Source organism: Lactuca sativa, chromosome 2, assembly GCF_002870075.4.
Source record: "Lactuca sativa cultivar Salinas chromosome 2, Lsat_Salinas_v11, whole genome shotgun sequence".
Lineage (NCBI taxonomy): Eukaryota > Viridiplantae > Streptophyta > Magnoliopsida > Asterales > Asteraceae > Lactuca > Lactuca sativa.
The window spans coordinates 231916518-231933187 of record NC_056624.2 but is presented as its reverse complement, the minus strand read 5'-3'; the positions used below and the strand labels follow the sequence as shown (position 1 = coordinate 231933187).

The 16670-nt window shown below is 40.6% G+C and overlaps 2 protein-coding genes across 2 annotated transcripts; both read left to right on the top strand.

Moving 5' to 3' along the window:
• Nucleotides 1–537: 537 nt before the first annotated feature.
• Nucleotides 538–4525, top strand: LOC111888892 (leucine-rich repeat receptor protein kinase EMS1). The gene has a single exon (XM_023885023.2). The coding sequence runs from the start codon at nt 569–571 to the stop codon at nt 4463–4465; it is 3897 nt and encodes a 1298-aa protein (XP_023740791.2). The 5' UTR covers nt 538–568; the 3' UTR covers nt 4466–4525.
• A 1679-nt stretch (nt 4526–6204) lies between these two features.
• Nucleotides 6205–6843, top strand: LOC111888846 (uncharacterized). The gene has a single exon (XM_023884968.1). It carries the CDS (start codon nt 6205–6207, stop codon nt 6841–6843), a length of 639 nt encoding a protein of 212 aa, XP_023740736.1.
• Nucleotides 6844–16670: the final 9827 nt, after the last annotated feature.

The window sequence follows — 16670 nt, the reverse complement described above, 5'->3', positions numbered from 1 at the left end:
TGTAAATCTTATTTTATATATTCCATTGAAGTAAAACAAAGAGTATTTTTAAATAAATATGTGTAATTCTGTTTTAGTATATTATCTATTTATGTATCAGTTTATCAAATTATCTTTATAAACTGATAGCAAATTAAAAAATAGCAACATAAATTGTTAGAAAAGGTTATTTTATTGTCAAACTTGTTATAAGAAATTATAACCCATTGAATAAATTTTTACAAGAGATTATAACTCGTTGCATAGATGCATAGATTAGTGAGTATCATTTGATTTCAAATGTAGATATGTTATAAGCTTTTTAGATTATACAAAATAAAATAACATTTTTACTGAAATAAATACAAAACTATTTGAATATCTGAATTTCTAACAAATAGTTATTCAATTATTAAAACTGCAATACTCCTAAAATGCACATAAACGACTGGAAACCAAGTGACATGGGTATATTAAAAATATCAAGAAAATCACCATTGAAGTGTTCCTCTATATAATGCTACCTCGTCTTTTCACTTATTTGACTCTCTCTCTCTCTCTCTCTCTCTCTCTCTCTCTCTCTCAGGCTATGGTGTTCAAGTTTCTGCCCCTTTCATGCATACTATTTGGCTTCTTCTTCCTCAACAATGCCACCATTATCGATCAACACCCAGAAAAAGAGAGCTTGCTGTTCTTCAAGAACTCACTTTTGAACCCCAGTATACTCACCACCTGGAACCTCACCACCCCGCATTGTCAATGGGAAGGTATTATTTGCCAAAACGAACGAGTTACTTCACTCGTTCTCTCAACTCACTCACTCAAAGGCTCACTCCACATTTCTCTTTTTTCTCTGTCCAATCTCATCGTATTGGACCTTTCTTCAAATCTGTTCTACGGCGAACTTCCTCGAGAAATATCCCAACTCCGGCGGCTGCAAGTGTTGAATTTGGGTAATAATCAGTTTTCCGGTGAGTTACCAAGTGAACTCGGGGAGTTGACTCAGTTGCAAACGCTAGAGCTTGGACCCAATTTCTTTTCCGGCGTTATCCCTCCTGTTATTGGAAGATTATTAAATTTGGAGTCGCTTGACCTTTCATCCAACTCTTTTACTGGAATAATCCCACCGGAGATTGGAAACCTTACGAAACTCCGATCGCTCGGTCTCGGCAACAATTTTCTTTCAGGTTCTCTCTCTCCGTATCTTCTCACCAACCTTAGTAATCTAATCTTTTTGGATATCGCAAACAATACACTTTCTGGGCACATTCCTCCTGAAATCGGAAGCCTGTCGAAACTTACCGATCTTTTTCTTGGAATCAATCGTTTCTCCGGCGTACTGCCACCGGAAATTGGAAATCTTGAAAATTTACAGAACTTTTACTCTCCTTCTTGTTCATTACAAGGCCCGTTGCCGGACACCATTTCGAACCTCAAATCGTTATCAAAACTCGATCTTTCTTATAACCCATTAAAGTGCTCTATCCCAAAATCGTTTGGAAAATTGCAAAACTTGACAATCTTGAACCTTGTGTACGCCGAACTGAATGGTTCCATTCCCGGCGAGCTTGGAAACTGTCGTAATCTCATGACGTTGGTTCTTTCTTTCAATTCGTTATCGGGGCCTTTACCACAAGAGCTTTCACGGCTACCATTAATGTCGTTCTCCGCAGAAAATAATCAGCTTTCGGGTCCTTTTCCACATTGGGTTGGCAAATGGGATCGGGTGAACTCACTTCTGTTGGCCGGAAACCGGTTTACTGGCGTGATCCCTCCGGAGATTGGTAATTGTACGTTGCTTAATGTTTTGGGTTTAAGCAATAACTTGTTAACGGGTTTTGTTCCTAAGGAAATATGCAGTGCGGTTTCATTATCGGAGCTTGATCTTGAAAGCAATCTCCTTACGGGTTCAATTGGGGATACTTTTATGGCCTGTAATAATCTTACTCAATTGGTGCTGTCTGAAAACCAGATTGTGGGGTCGATTCCTGATTACTTTTCTAAGCTTCCGTTAATGGTTCTTGATCTTGATTCAAATTACTTAACGGGTTCAATTCCGATAAGTTTATTTCAGTCAGTGAATTTAATGGAGTTTTCAGCTGCAAACAACAAGTTGGAGGGTAATCTCCCTGAAGAAATAGGGAATTCTGTCGCATTAGAAAGGCTGATTCTCAGTAACAACAGGTTCACAGGAGAAATCCCGAAAGAGATTCAAAAGCTCACGTCCCTTTCGGTTCTTAATCTGAATTCAAATCATTTCTCCGGCTCCATTCCTGTCGAACTTGGGGAATGCATCTCTCTTACGACCTTGGATCTTGGTGGAAACAAATTCAATGGCTTGATTCCGGAAGAAATCACTGGTTTATCGCAATTACAGTGTTTGGTACTTTCGAATAACAATCTTTCTGGTTCAATTCCGTTTTCAAACAAATCAAGTTACTTTAGCCAAGTTAGTATTCCGGATTCAAGTTTTGTTCAGCACCATGGGTTATATGATCTTTCACATAATCGTTTGAGTGGCACGATACCAGAGGAACTAGGAAAGTGTTTGGTTGTGGTGGATCTTTTGCTTAATGGTAATCTACTTTCCGGGAAGGTCCCTACATCTTTGACTAAGTTGACCAACCTCACGACGTTAGATTTATCAAACAATCTTTTATCCGGTGAGTTACCTGGTGAATTCGGCCACTCTTCAAAGCTTCAAGGTTTGTATATGGGGAATAATAATCTCACCGGCTCCATACCTATCGAACTAGGTCAACTCCAAAGTCTTGTGAAGCTTAATTTGACCGGAAATCGACTTTCCGGCGCAATTCCTTCCACATTTGAGGGATTAATTGGATTGACACATTTGGATTTAAGCAACAATTTGCTTGATGGTGAACTTCCCTCTTCTCTTTCAGACATGGTGAACCTTGTTGGGCTGTTCATACAAGAAAACAGATTGTCCGGTCATATTGATCAACTTTTCTTTGTCAACACGGATTGGCGGATCGAGATCATGAATTTGAGTGGTAACTTGTTTTCTGGTGCATTGCCTCCAGCGCTAGGGAATATGACGTATCTGACTTCCATGGATCTTCGAGGGAATGGATTTTCTGGTGAGATTCCACCGGAGCTTGGGAATCTGATCGAGCTAGAGTACTTAGATTTTTCAAACAACAGGCTTTCGGGAAGAATTCCGGATAGTCTTTGTAATGTTTTGACTTTAAACCGTTTGAATTTGGGCGGAAACCGGTTAGAAGGTCTTGTTCCGAGGAACGGAATTTGCGGGAATGCATCAAGAATCTTGTTATCCGGGAACAAAGCGTTATGCGGTGGGATACTCAGTTTACAATGCCCAGACACAAGCTTCCGACGAAGTTCAAAGTTCTTCAATCTCTGGTCATTAGCTTCAATCGCCACAGGGACTTTGTTGATCACGATTTCCGTAACACTAATGGTGAAAAGACGCATTCAGTCAACTAAAAGGAGGACCGATTGTGAAGATCCCGGTGTTAGTAATAGCGGTTCAGTCGATCACAATTTGTATCTTTTGAGTAGCAGCAGGTCCAAAGAATCGTTAAGCATTAATGTAGCCATGTTTGAACAATCCCTCGTGAGGTTAACTCTCGTCGACATTCTTGAAGCCACCAACAATTTCTGTAAATCAAAAATTGTTGGCGATGGTGGATTTGGAACCGTTTACAAAGCCCAATTGCCAAACGGGAAAACCGTCGCAGTCAAGAAACTGAATCAATCAAAAACACAGGGCCAACGAGAATTTTTAGCCGAAATGGAAACCCTAGGAAAGGTGAAGCACCGGAATCTCGTATCGTTGCTTGGCTACTGTTCTTTTGGTGAAGAGAAACTTCTGGTTTATGATTATATGGAGAATGGAAGTTTGGATCATTGGCTTCGAGCTCGAACAGGTGACACCGGAATCTTGAATTGGACCCAACGATTCAAGATCGCGGTGGGTGCAGCTCGTGGGTTAGCTTTTTTGCACCATGGATTCACTCCACATATAATTCATAGAGATATTAAAGCGAGTAACATTCTACTTAATCAAGATTTCGAGCCGAAAGTTGCTGATTTTGGGTTAGCCAGGTTGATAAGTGCTTGCGAGACTCACGTAAGCACTGATCTCGCCGGAACATTTGGTTACATTCCGCCGGAGTATGGTCAAAGCTGGCGGTCAACGACGAAAGGAGATGTTTACAGCTTTGGAGTGATACTTCTTGAATTGGTTACCGGAAAAGAGCCGACGGGACCGGAGTTTAAAGATGTTGAAGGTGGGAATTTGGTGGGATGGGTTTGCTATAAGATCAAGAAAGGTCAGGCCGTCGATGTGCTTGATCCAACGGTTTTTAATGATGATTCGAAGCCGGCGATGCTTAAAACGGTTAAGTTTGCTGCGATTTGTGTCTCTGAAAATCCGGCTAATCGGCCGACGATGCTTCATGTGCTTAAGTTCTTGAAAGAAATCAAACATGAAGCTTTGTGAGGGATTTCTTAAAGTCTTCAACTTTTTGATTTATGAAAAAGAATTATTAATTCGGAAAAAGTCTTTTCTTTTTTAGTTTGTGACATACTGACATCTCACATGTTTGTTTACTGTTTAATATGGTGTTTAATTAATACCTATCAAATATTTGTCAACGTAATGATTAGTTGCTAGTATAAGTAAGTTTTATCGACATTAAAACTGAATATAGAATGGGTTATTATTTTATTTGGTATTATAAATATATATATATTGTCAGCTTATTTGTAAAGTAAATGATGAATACATCAAGAATTTGAATGTCCGACATGATATTTTAATGATTCATATTTGTAAAAAAAATGAGTAATTGGCTGTCAAAGATTGTCTCATTGATTCCTTGATGAATTTTATTCTAAGAGTTCTAATAATCCATTCATTAATAATAGCCAAGCTCATTGTAGAGTTTTTTTCTAAAAAAACTTACACCTCAAAGGACATACCTCTACGGCTCTACGGTCTACACTAGTGGTTGGTTATGTATGGGAATGTAGATACCAAGTTTTTTGTTTTTATAAACGAATCGAATATGTTTTTTTTCTGTCTTTACTGGGCCTCTTTTTGGGTCTGAGCCTAAAAATATTCAAACATTTTATGGGCTGTAGGCTAACTTTGTTTCATTAAGATGCATAGTTGGCAGTTGTAAGAAAAGCATCGTAATGTTTATAGAATTCATATACTTTCCGTCACATTATTGTGATCGAATGTATAATACTTCATCAAAATTGGATAAACCAAAGATTTGGGTAAAGCTAAGGCTATCAGGAGTGGAGGGACCTCCACGCGTGAACACCGCCCCTGGATTTAGTGGGTTGGTGGTGGGATGGCTCCCAGGAAGGACGAAGACGCGTACATTTATTGGTCCTTTAGTTTTGACCGTTGGCTGGGTTATTAAATAAAAAAAAAACTTTTTTCCTTTAATTTCCTTTCTCTATCTATATATAATACACAACTTTTTTAAAACAATCATACAAATTCTCTCAAATCAAACATACAAATTCAACAGAAAAAATGGATAGCGGTTCTGATGACGATTTGGTGTTGCACACACTTTTGTCTGCGACACAAGACGTGATTCGTCAGAGAGGCGAAACTTCACACCACGAGAAGAAACATAGAAAATATATCAATGGGGATCGAGAGCGGCACATGAACTTCTGGTACGTGATTATTTTGCCCCTGATAGTCTTTATGACCTTTCGAAATTCGAAGACCGTTTTCGTATTAGTAGAAATTTATTTTTACGTATAGCTTCAGATTTGGAACGTAATTATGAGTTTTTCCAATTACGATGGGATGCTAGAGGTAAACGTGGTTTTACCACAATACAAAAATGTACGGCCGCTCTTAGACAATTGGGATATGGTATAACCGCAGACGCATCAGATGAGTATCTGAAAATGTCTGAGAGGACGGGTCGAGATTGTACATATCTTTTATGTGAGTATGTTATAGAGTTTTACCGTGACATATACTTGCGGCATCCGACTAAAAGTGATGTCGAACAGTTGTATGTCGCGCATGAAGCTAAACATGGTTTTCTAGAGATGCTTGGTAGTATTGATTGTAGACATTGGGAGTGGGCAAATTGTCCCAATGCGTGGCGTGGTCAATTCACATGAGGAGATCATGGGGTCCCGACTGTTATACTGGAGGCGGTTGTTTCAAACGACCTATGGTTTTGGCATGCATTCTTTGGTATGGCGGGGTCAAACAATGACATGAATGTGCTTCATGCGTTTCCGTTATTTAACGATATTTTGCAGGGTAAAGCACCAGATATGTCATACGTTGTGAATGGAAATGAATACAAGTATGGATATTACCCAGGTGATGGGATATATCCTGAGTTTGCTACATTTGTTAAGTCTTTTTCGTTTCCAGTCGATAAGAAACGAAAATTGTTCAAGTTAGCACAGGAATCTGCACGGAAGGACGCTGAAAGAGCGTTTGGAGTCCTAAAACAAAGGTGTCACATAATCAAGCATCCAACACGAACATGGGATAGGGCAAAACTAACGACGGTGTTGACTGCCTGTGTGATTTTACATAACATGATAATAGAAGAAGAGGGCAGAGCTATTTGTTCATATACCGGGAACGATGTACTTAACCCACCTGCAGTAATACAAGTTGGCAGCTCGACATACTTCTCTAGGGTTTTGGAAATACAAAATCGTGAAAAACATCACAATCTATGGCACGATTTGACTGAGCATATATGGGGGAGACAACTCCAATGGGGAAATGGCGATGGAGACAAAAAGGATGAGGGCAATGATTACGATGAGAATGCAGACGGTGACGACGAGGCGGATGAGGATGATGACAAGGAGTAGTATTTTTCTACGGTTTTTATGTTTTACTTTTTTTTTAAATTAAGTAGTGTAGTATTTGATTTGTTACGTTTTGTGTGTGTTTTAGTAATTTTAGGTTTTAAATTTCTATGTTTTTAATTAATGAAATGTTTTTTTTTTGTGTTTTCAAAAAAATTATTTATCTTATAAATTATGTTTTTTATTTCATATAGTGTTACAAAAAAAGTTACATATTTTATAAATTATGTTATTTATTTAACATAATGGTAAAAAAATAATAAATAATAAAAAAGTGAATGTTGTTAGTGGTGACCATTTCCTATGTGGAGTGGGTTGGTGGTGAAGGTGACATGGCGCAGATGTGGCACCACTTTTCTGGTGAATTGGTGGTGACCACTCCATATAGCCTAATACAAGCTGTAACAATGTTGATGAGATTGAAAAGAAACAATTGAGGGCAATGTTATTAAACAATTGAATTGTTAGAAGGAAAGGGCAACCTTGGAATATAGTCATTCAAATGGTGCTGGTGAGAGCTACTTAGTAAGTAGATACTAGATCCGCTAGTTGCTAACCCAATGTGAATGTATCTATGAATTCACATATGGACTACACCTTTTGATATGTTTAAAATATTTTCTTAGACCATTTGGACTAGAAAAGTTATGATATTTTTCTTCCCTTCTAGCCATGCAAGTTATCTTGGTTGTAACATCCTAAAACTTAAGACTAAGTTCTTAATTTAATAAGGTAAATAAATAAAGGGAGATTTATATAATTAATCATTATGGGATAATTATATCATAAGTTGAAGGATCTCATAATCTATGAGTGGTTCTAGTGATTGTTTGGCCATAAGGGCAATATGAGAAACTATGGAATGAATTTGGTAATTCCACAGTTGCACTAAGTACCTAGAATCCTTAGAATGTGTTTTAGCATGATGTTGTGCTCTTGTAACATTCATTTGGACATTTAATGACTTTGAAATGCTTCAATTGATGGTTTGGATCTAGCGTTGATGGAATCTCACGAATGGAATCCCTAATTCCATTCCATGGATTTCAATGTTTGAAGCTAGATAGCTTAATGGTATGTTATGTGACAAATTTACAGTTAATGACAACAAATAAGTCTCTAGTTCTTATATGATCATTTTAGGTCATTATGAAATTTGAATAAGTTATGATGCTCATATAAGCAACCTCAAAACTTATACGACATCTAGAATGTGTTAATGATCAAGTCTTCAAGAGCATATAGATTAATTGAGTATTTGAGAAGTTGATAACCTTTATTTAGTCATTAATAACCACTTGGCAAAGTTTGGTGGCAATTGGAATTCCAAGGAACAAGTTACAAAGCTTTTAGCAAAATGTTACACAAAATAGCGACCTGCAGTTTTGACACAGGGGCGTGTCAATCATTACACGGGGCGCATGTCCCTTTGACACGGGCTGTGTCAAAGGTTCTGTTAAATGTATGGTTTTTCATGAAAAACCTAGCAGACGACCACCGATTTCCCTCAAACTTTATATATAAGCTAATAAGAAGTAAATAAGCTTATGTGGAATATCTAAATGTTATAAATCTTAGAAGGGTATTTTGGTCATTTTCTTGACCTTTACCTTTACGTTATTATATTTGGTGTTTGAGAAGTGTTGATCTAAGCAAAGGAACTAGAAGATGACTAGCTAATCTACATTGGATAACTAGGTGAGTACGTGTTGGCATTTTTCCCACTTTGGGGTACATGGGAAAATTATTTTATAACAATTAAATGCAATGTTTTGATATATGAAATGTTCTGAAAAGAAAATGTTAAATGTTTTTGGAAAGAATGTTTTGAAAGAATGCCTTGAAGGCAACAATGTTTTAAGAGCAAAGAACATTTTTTAAATAAAGAATGTCTTGATAACATGTTTGAAATGTTTGAAGTATAGATGTCTTGCTTTTGGAATTATGATACGAAAGTATGAAATGTGCAAAGCATGGAAAGTAATGATAAGAAACGAAAGTAATTACAAGAATTGGAAAGTAAAGAAAGAACGAAAGATGTCCGTGCCATGATGCCTCGTAAGAGGTCTAGAGGAATCTACTGGGGTGTCGCCTCCCCTTCGCGAAGTAGATGTCTTAGTTAACACGATGCCTTGGTGGATTGATTTGTTCTTTCCACCTTGGTCTAGACTTGGGGTACCCTAAGTATAAAAATTGACAACAATTTAATACTGGAATCAGCCCTTTGATAAAAGAGAAAGAAATGTAGAAAAATGTCTTTTGAAATGAAATGAAAATAAATGAAATAATAAGATACGAAATGATATTTATGGTGTGTATGAAAAGAGTTTTCCTTAAAAATGTTTTATGGTCTAAAACTATGTTTTGCAAAGATGAAATGTTTTTGATGAAAATATGATAAATGTTTTGGGTCACAAACCCGCATAGCTCACGAGACATTATTGTCTTACATATCTCTTGTAACACCTCAAATTTTAGACCAAAATTTTCATTTTTAAATTACCAAAGAATAGTTTCACAGCCAAGTTATCCAAATACAATCATCCCAAAATAACAAGTATCATAGTTATCAGAGTACATAAAAGATCATGTCCCAGTAGTAAATTCCCCAACGCATGTGTACAATCAGACATTCGCCTTTCTGCCGTCTTGCGAAATACCTGCCTAGGGGTGAGTGAGGTGCGGTTATTAGCCAAAACCTCACCACTAACCGCAAATGCGGTTAATCCATTTTCAAAACCGCTTGGTGCGGTTATTTTTGCGGTACGGTTTTGTTGTTGTGTGTTTTGGTTATTAACCGTATAGATTTGGTACGGTTATTTTGTGTGGTTTTTAACCGCACTTTAGAATTTAAACATATTACTTGTAATAATAAAAAACCATAAGGTATAAAACGATTAACTTAAATTATAAACAACTAATATCTTAAAAACTTTAAATCACTAGTAATTAACAATAAATATCTTAAAATTATCACAATTTTCCAAAGTTAAACATATGAAAAAACTCACACTTTTGTCTTATTTTTAATATTTAGTATATTAAAAATTAACAAAAAAAAATTGTATATAACATATGTGGCGCAATGCGTTTTTTTTTTTTTTTTTTTTTTTTTTTTTTTTTTTTTGCGGTTTTTGAAAACTAATAACCGCACTGCACCGCAAATTTGCGGTTTTTAAAAAACAGAGAACCTCACCATCGATTTTTATTGTGGTTGCGGTTAATCGGTTGTGGTTTATGTGGTTAATTTTAGTTGCGATGCGGTTTTTTTGCTCACCCTTGCCTGCCACATATAAATCAACAAATGTAAGCACAAAGTTAGGGAGTTCCTTAAAATACCACATATAACACAACATAAGTAAACAACTATGAGTTATCTACAACCCTGGGGCTATCAGCAGTCACAGTGAGCTAACAACACGTTCGAAGGGTTATCCGCAACCCCGGTTGGCTATCAGCAGCCTCAGCCACATACAATTATCATATCGTAACATAACATAATAGCTTGACCCAGTTGGTCATCATAATACAGCTAGCCTACCATACATGTTAGAGTAAGTGAGGAGACTCACCTGATACCGATGACACTAAAAACCTAACACCTGAACTGCCGGATCTAGACTCCGCCTAATCAACAAAATAATTAACCTTAATTAAAAATTAAGGTCCAAAACCTCTCGCGAGTCCAAAACCCCATGACCAAACCCACTAAGGGCAAAAGGACCATTTTTCCCTTCCCTTGGTCCAAAAACCCTAAACTTTGTCCAAAGTTCAAAGTCAGCAAAAATTCAACGCACGACGAGTACGCAGGGCATACAACCTGGGTTAGCTTGCGTCGGGGGAAAATTGAACTACGTTGCGCGTAGTCAGGAGTAAGCACGATGTACCCCCCAAATTTCCAAATCCATCAATAAATGTCTTAATCTGTTAAGACAATCCACCCAACTATAGATATAAACTAATTTAAAGCTTCTTATTCCATAAAGTCATGGGCTTTAAGCCATTGCATGGCTAGGAGAGGCTCAAAGCATAATTTTACTCATTCTAGTCTACTTTACTCATGCATGAGTAAAAAGGGAAGATCTATCAAACATTTTTATCCATCTAGATGATTTAACATGCATGAAAGGACATCTTATACCCTATGGAGAGCCCCAAACTCAAAATGGTCCAAACTTGGGGACTTTAGCTCATAAATCTTAAACTAAAGAGATCTAGAAAAACACTAGCCAAGGTATAAGCTTTATACCTAAAAATGATGCACAAAGGTGGGAAGTTTCTGGATCTATAATCTTGCTAGCACTTTCTTCTTCTTCTCTAACCTCCATCTTCAACTACAAGAGCCAAGAACACTCAAAACTTGCAATAAAACATACATAAGCCACACACACGATATTAGGGTTTATGAGGGGGTTGGAGGCTGATAAGCCTGACTCCTGTGATCTTTGGTACGATCAAGGAGGGCATCAGGGATCTTTTGGATGAGAGACTGAGTACATTCCGCACCGAGGTGGCGACCATGATGGGGTCGCGCACACTAATGTTCAGGGAGTTCCGAGCTTGCGGAGCTCCAGACTATCATGGGGTTGGGTACCCCATTGCTAGCAACAGATGGTTGGCGGATGTCGCCAACGCTTTTCGTACGTGCTGATTTCCCGAGGGGGACAAGGTCTGACTTGCATCTTGTCTTCTGAAGGACAAGGCACGTGACTAGTGGGAGGAGGTCGGACATGCCATTGGTGATGATGCAACTCTTGATGCTATGACTTGGAGTGACTTTTCGGCCAGGTTCAGGGTCGAGTTTACACCTGTGATTGAGGTGCAACAGCTTGCTAGGGAGTTCCAGGATCTCTAGCAGACGATTGAGACTGTGACCGAGATCACCGTTATGTCCAGGGAGAGGGCCCTTCTCTTTCCACAGTACGTGGCGGACGAGGAGATGAAAAGGGCAATATCATGAGATGTTGCGGAGTGACATTCGACAGTTTATGAGCCGATCCAGCTACAGGACGCTAGAGGATATGATAGCGAGAGCTAGGGAGAGGGAGATTGATTTAGAGATGGAGAGGAAGAGGAAACCATATGTTGTGTCTGGTATAGAGGGTTCAGGCAAGAAGCCCAAGGTAGATTCCTGAGGGAAGGGCCAGCAAGGTTGAGGCTGCTGTGGCAAGTGTGGTAGGACACATGATTGATCTTGCAGGGCGGGTAGTTCAGGCTGCTTTAAGTGCGTCCGAATTGGACATGTTAGCAGGGATTGTACTGCTACCACCACCACCACTGCAGTATCTGATCTGATTTGCTTTCAGTGTAATCAGAGGGATCACAAGAAGGCCCAATTTATTAGTTTAACAGCATCATCAGGACGAGTGGTGGACCCCTCCTGCTACATTGAGGATTACTAACGGCCGCCAGGGCCGGGCGGATGCGCCAGTGGCGAAGAACAGAGCCTTCCAGTTGACAACGAAGGAGGCACGTGCAACACCCGACGTGGTGATGGGTATGTATCTTCTCCTTGTTTCTTTATTTATATTGATTATTGCTTATGTTTATGTGTTTCATTATATGATCGTTCTTTGTGAACGGTATATCTGCTCTGGTATTGTTTAATTCGGGGGCTACCCGATCATTTGTGTCGCTCGCGCTTAGGGGCTCCGGGGGAGATGGATTACCCGCTTGATGTGGAGATAGCAGATGATAGGACCGTTAGGGTGGCGAGGGTTCACCGAGGATGTACACTGGAGTTGTTTGATGAGCAGTTTTTTGTGGATCTAGTCCCTATTCCGCTGTGAGGGAATAAGGTTATAGTCGGTATGTACTGGTTGAGGCCCGATGGGGCAGTGATCGACTGCGAGCAGCAGCTAGTGAGGGTTTGGACTCCTAGTGGGGGAGGGTTAGTGATTCAGGGCGTGAGACCGTAGGGTGGGACGACTCTATGTTCAACCGCGAGAGCGAGGCGCTACATTCAACAGGGTTGTGCAGGTTATGTCGCCTATGTCATGGATACCCGGGATAAGGCTAAGGCGACAGTCGATGACGTACCGATCGTGCGAGAGTACCCGGACGTATTCCTAGAGGAGTTGCTTGGGGTACCTCCGGAGACACAGGTTGACTTCAGGATTGACCTTGTCCCTGGTGTGGCTCAGATAGCCAAGGCACCATATCGGTTGGCTCCTCCCGAGATGCAGGAGTTGTCTACGCAACTATAAGAGCTGCTAGACAAGGGATTCATTAGGCCGAGTAGTTCGCCATGGGGAGCTCGGATCCTGTTTGTAAAGAAGAAGGAAGGGTCACATAGGATATGCATAGACTACTGACAGTTGAATAAGGTGACGGTGAAGAACCGTTACCCCCTCCCGAGAATTGATGATTTATTTGACTAGCTTCAGGGTGCATCTTGGTTCTCCAAGATTGATCTGCGATCGAGTTACCACTAGATTTGAGTTAGGGATGACGATGTGCAGAAGACATCTTTTAGGACTCGCTATGGTCACTATAAGTTCGTGGTGATACTGTTTGGTCTCACCAATGATCTATCCGCTTTCATGGACCTCATGAATTGCGTGTGCAGACCGATGCTGTACCGGTCTGTGATTGTTTTCATTGATGATATCTTGGTTTACTCCAAGACTCGGGAGCAACATGAGGAGCACCTAAGGGAGGTGCTGGAGACTCTGAGGAGGGAGAGACTTTTCGCAAAGTTCTCAAAATGTGAGTTATGGTTGCACGAGGTGCAGTTTCTGGGGCACTTTGTCAACCAGAAGGGTATTCTGGTCGATCCGGCCAAGATAGAGGTCGTGATGCAATGCGAGGTTCCGAGGTCTCCATCTAAGATTCTAAGTTTTCTTGGTTTAGCGGGTTACTACCAGAGATTCATCTAGCATTTCTCCAAGATCGTTGTTCCTTTGACTAGACTGACCAAGAAGTCAATGACATTCCGCTGGGGGCTGAGCAGCAGGCAGCCTTCGAGACTCTCAGACAGCGGTTATGCGAGGCACCGATTCTGAATTTGTCGGAGGGAGTTCATGACTTCATGGTTTACTGTGATGCTTAGATCACAGGCATGGGCGTAATATTGATGCAACAGGGTCACGTGATAGCTTATGCTTTGAGGCAGTTGAAGCCTCACGAGGTGAACTATCCGACACACGATTTAGAGCTGGGGGCTATGGTTTTTGCCCTCAAGATTTGGCGACATTACGTCTATGGGGTCCATTGTACCATTTACACTGACCACAAGAGTTTGAGGTACCTCATGGATCAGTCGCAATCTGAACATGAGGCAGCATCAGTGGTTAGATGTGGTGAAGTACTATGACTGTGAGATCCTTTACCACCCGAGCAAGGCCAATGTGGTGGCTGATGCTCTGAGCCGCAAGGCAGTGGCGGCTCCGATTCGATACGTATGTATAAGGATGACAATGATTACTTCGTTGCTAGAGCATATTTGGGAGGTGTAGGTCGAGGGCCTGAAGGAGGAGCGCATTTGACTATGTCAGCCATGGATTGTTGACCCTGCATGGAAGGGTCTTGGTTCCGTACTGGGGCGGAGTACGATAGGTTCTAATGGATGAGGCCCATAAGTCGAGGTTCTCTATTCATCCTGGGGAGACGAAGATATATTGGGATCTTCGCCCTGATTACTAGTGGCCCTTCATAAAGCGGGACGTAGCATGGTATGTAGAGTAGTGCTTGGCATGCAAGAAGGTCAAGGCTGAGCACTAGAGACCACATGGCAAAATGCAGCCTCTAGACATTCCCGTGTGGAAATGGTAAGATATCACTATTGACTTCATTACGAAGCTTCCCAGGACCGCACGTGGAGTAGATTCGATATGGGTCATCGTGGATCGGTTGACCACGAGTGATCACTTTACCTTGATCCAGGAGAGTATATCGGCTGAGAAGATGGTCGAGATCTACATGTGTGAGATAGTGGAACAACATGGAGTGCCTGTCTCGGTGGTGTCAGAGCGGGATGTTCTTTTCACTTCCCGATTTTGGAAGCGGTTTCACGCTGATATGGGTATTCGTCTCCACTTCAGCACCGCTTTCCACCCTCAAACGGATGGACAGAGTGATATGACGATTCAGACTCTCGAGGACATGCTACATGTGTATTGGATTTCGGTGGTGGTTGGGATACGTATCTTCTGTTAGCGAAATTTTCGTATAACAACAGCTACCACTCTAGCATAGATCGACCTCCTTTCGAGATGCTCTACGGGAGGAAGTGTAGGACCCCAATCTGTTGGGGCAAGGTCGGTCAGAGAGTCATGTGGAGTACTGAGGTAGTACTCAAGACCACTGAGAGGATCCAGCAGGTCCGGAGTGATAAGATTAGAACTTAATCTTGAAGATCGATCAGATCTTAAACAGGTATAATAAAGATTAAACAGCAAGAACACGAAAACAATAAACAACTCAAGAGTGAATCAAACGTGTCGAATGATTATAAAACAACCCTCAGAAGAGCTCGATCAAGAACATCAACTGTAGAGGTTTAAAAGGTTTACAGGAATGATAAAGAAAATCAAAGCTATCGTAATTCTCTCTATTGTATTCTAGATCATTAACCTAATATGCATGCAAGCATATTGTTATATAGTAAACCTAACAGGCTCACGGTTGGACAGGCCCAAACCGGAGTACAAAATAATTGGACTATTAACTGAGCCCAATGACGCAATACTAAACGAATCTGCAACCCAACAATCTCCCCCTTTGCGTCAATTGGAGCGAGATCTTCACTTCATGCTTGGGCCAGCAGCAGCGGCAGGTACCTTCTTCTTTACAGTCTGAAACAGACGAGAGATAAGAGCAAGTATCGTTTGTCTGAATCGGATGTACCACTGAATCATATCATTGAAGTATTTGATATCATCCGCTGCATTCTCTTTACACCGATGGATGATCGACAGCACATGCTCTAGACAAGCAGTGGTATAAAGATGTTTATCCGCTAAGGCAAAGAGACATTTTTGTCCTTCTGCTCTAGTGAACATGACCGAATTACGCCTCGGGTCAATCTTGCCCATCTTCATCTGATTGAGATCACTGGCCGAGCCAACAGGAGAGATCTTCGGTTTCTTCTTGAAGACAGTGGCTACCTCCTGATCCATCAAGGCGACCTCCATGATATAGCATACTAACATCCTTTTGAGATGGTCTATAATCGGACCATATTCAGCTTCATTCGTCAAGAGGATGTTATGTAGAACAATCCAGTCATGGGGGTTGAGGTTCGGTAGATCTGCTAAGGATATAAGATGTTCGGTTCTTGCAGACCCTCTGATCACCCTGAACCGAACGTTGATGAATCTCCCTTCGGTATATGGCTTCAAAACCCGAACATTAACGATCTTCTGAGCGCTCCATGTTTGGTACTGTGGTTGAGCAGCCTTCAGATAGAATTCGATTAACTCCCGATCAACCTCAGGGTTAGGATGAGGGACTTCAAAAATGTTGGAGAAGGCGTGGAAGATAAACGCCTTTCGGGTTAAGGGCATGTCGAACTACGATTCGACAGAGTTGTAGCAGTCGAAGGAGATCACCGGTTCGAGCCAAAGGATGATCGGAGTATCGATAGCCTCCTTTATCATTCTCTCTCGAGTCCAAGCAGGGAAAAGAGTCTTCCTGCTCTCGAGGAGATCGTGGGCTTCTTTCTTCTTGCGTTCGGCTTCTTCAGCTTCTCGCGCCACACGAATGTTATCATTTTCAACATTGCAACTATTTTTGCGTTTCAGCAAGTCAGCAATGGTTTCTTTATCATCTTCATCTTCTTCCTCAACTATCTTCTTTCCTTTATTCTTCACACCCGAACCCGAAGTTTG

Excerpts from the sequence above, each read along its gene's own strand:
- LOC111888892 (XM_023885023.2), top strand. The coding sequence starts at position 569 with ATGGTGTTCAAGTTTCTGCCCCTTTCATGCATACTATTTGGCTTCTTC.
- LOC111888846 (XM_023884968.1), top strand. The coding sequence starts at position 6,205 with ATGGCGGGGTCAAACAATGACATGAATGTGCTTCATGCGTTTCCGTTA.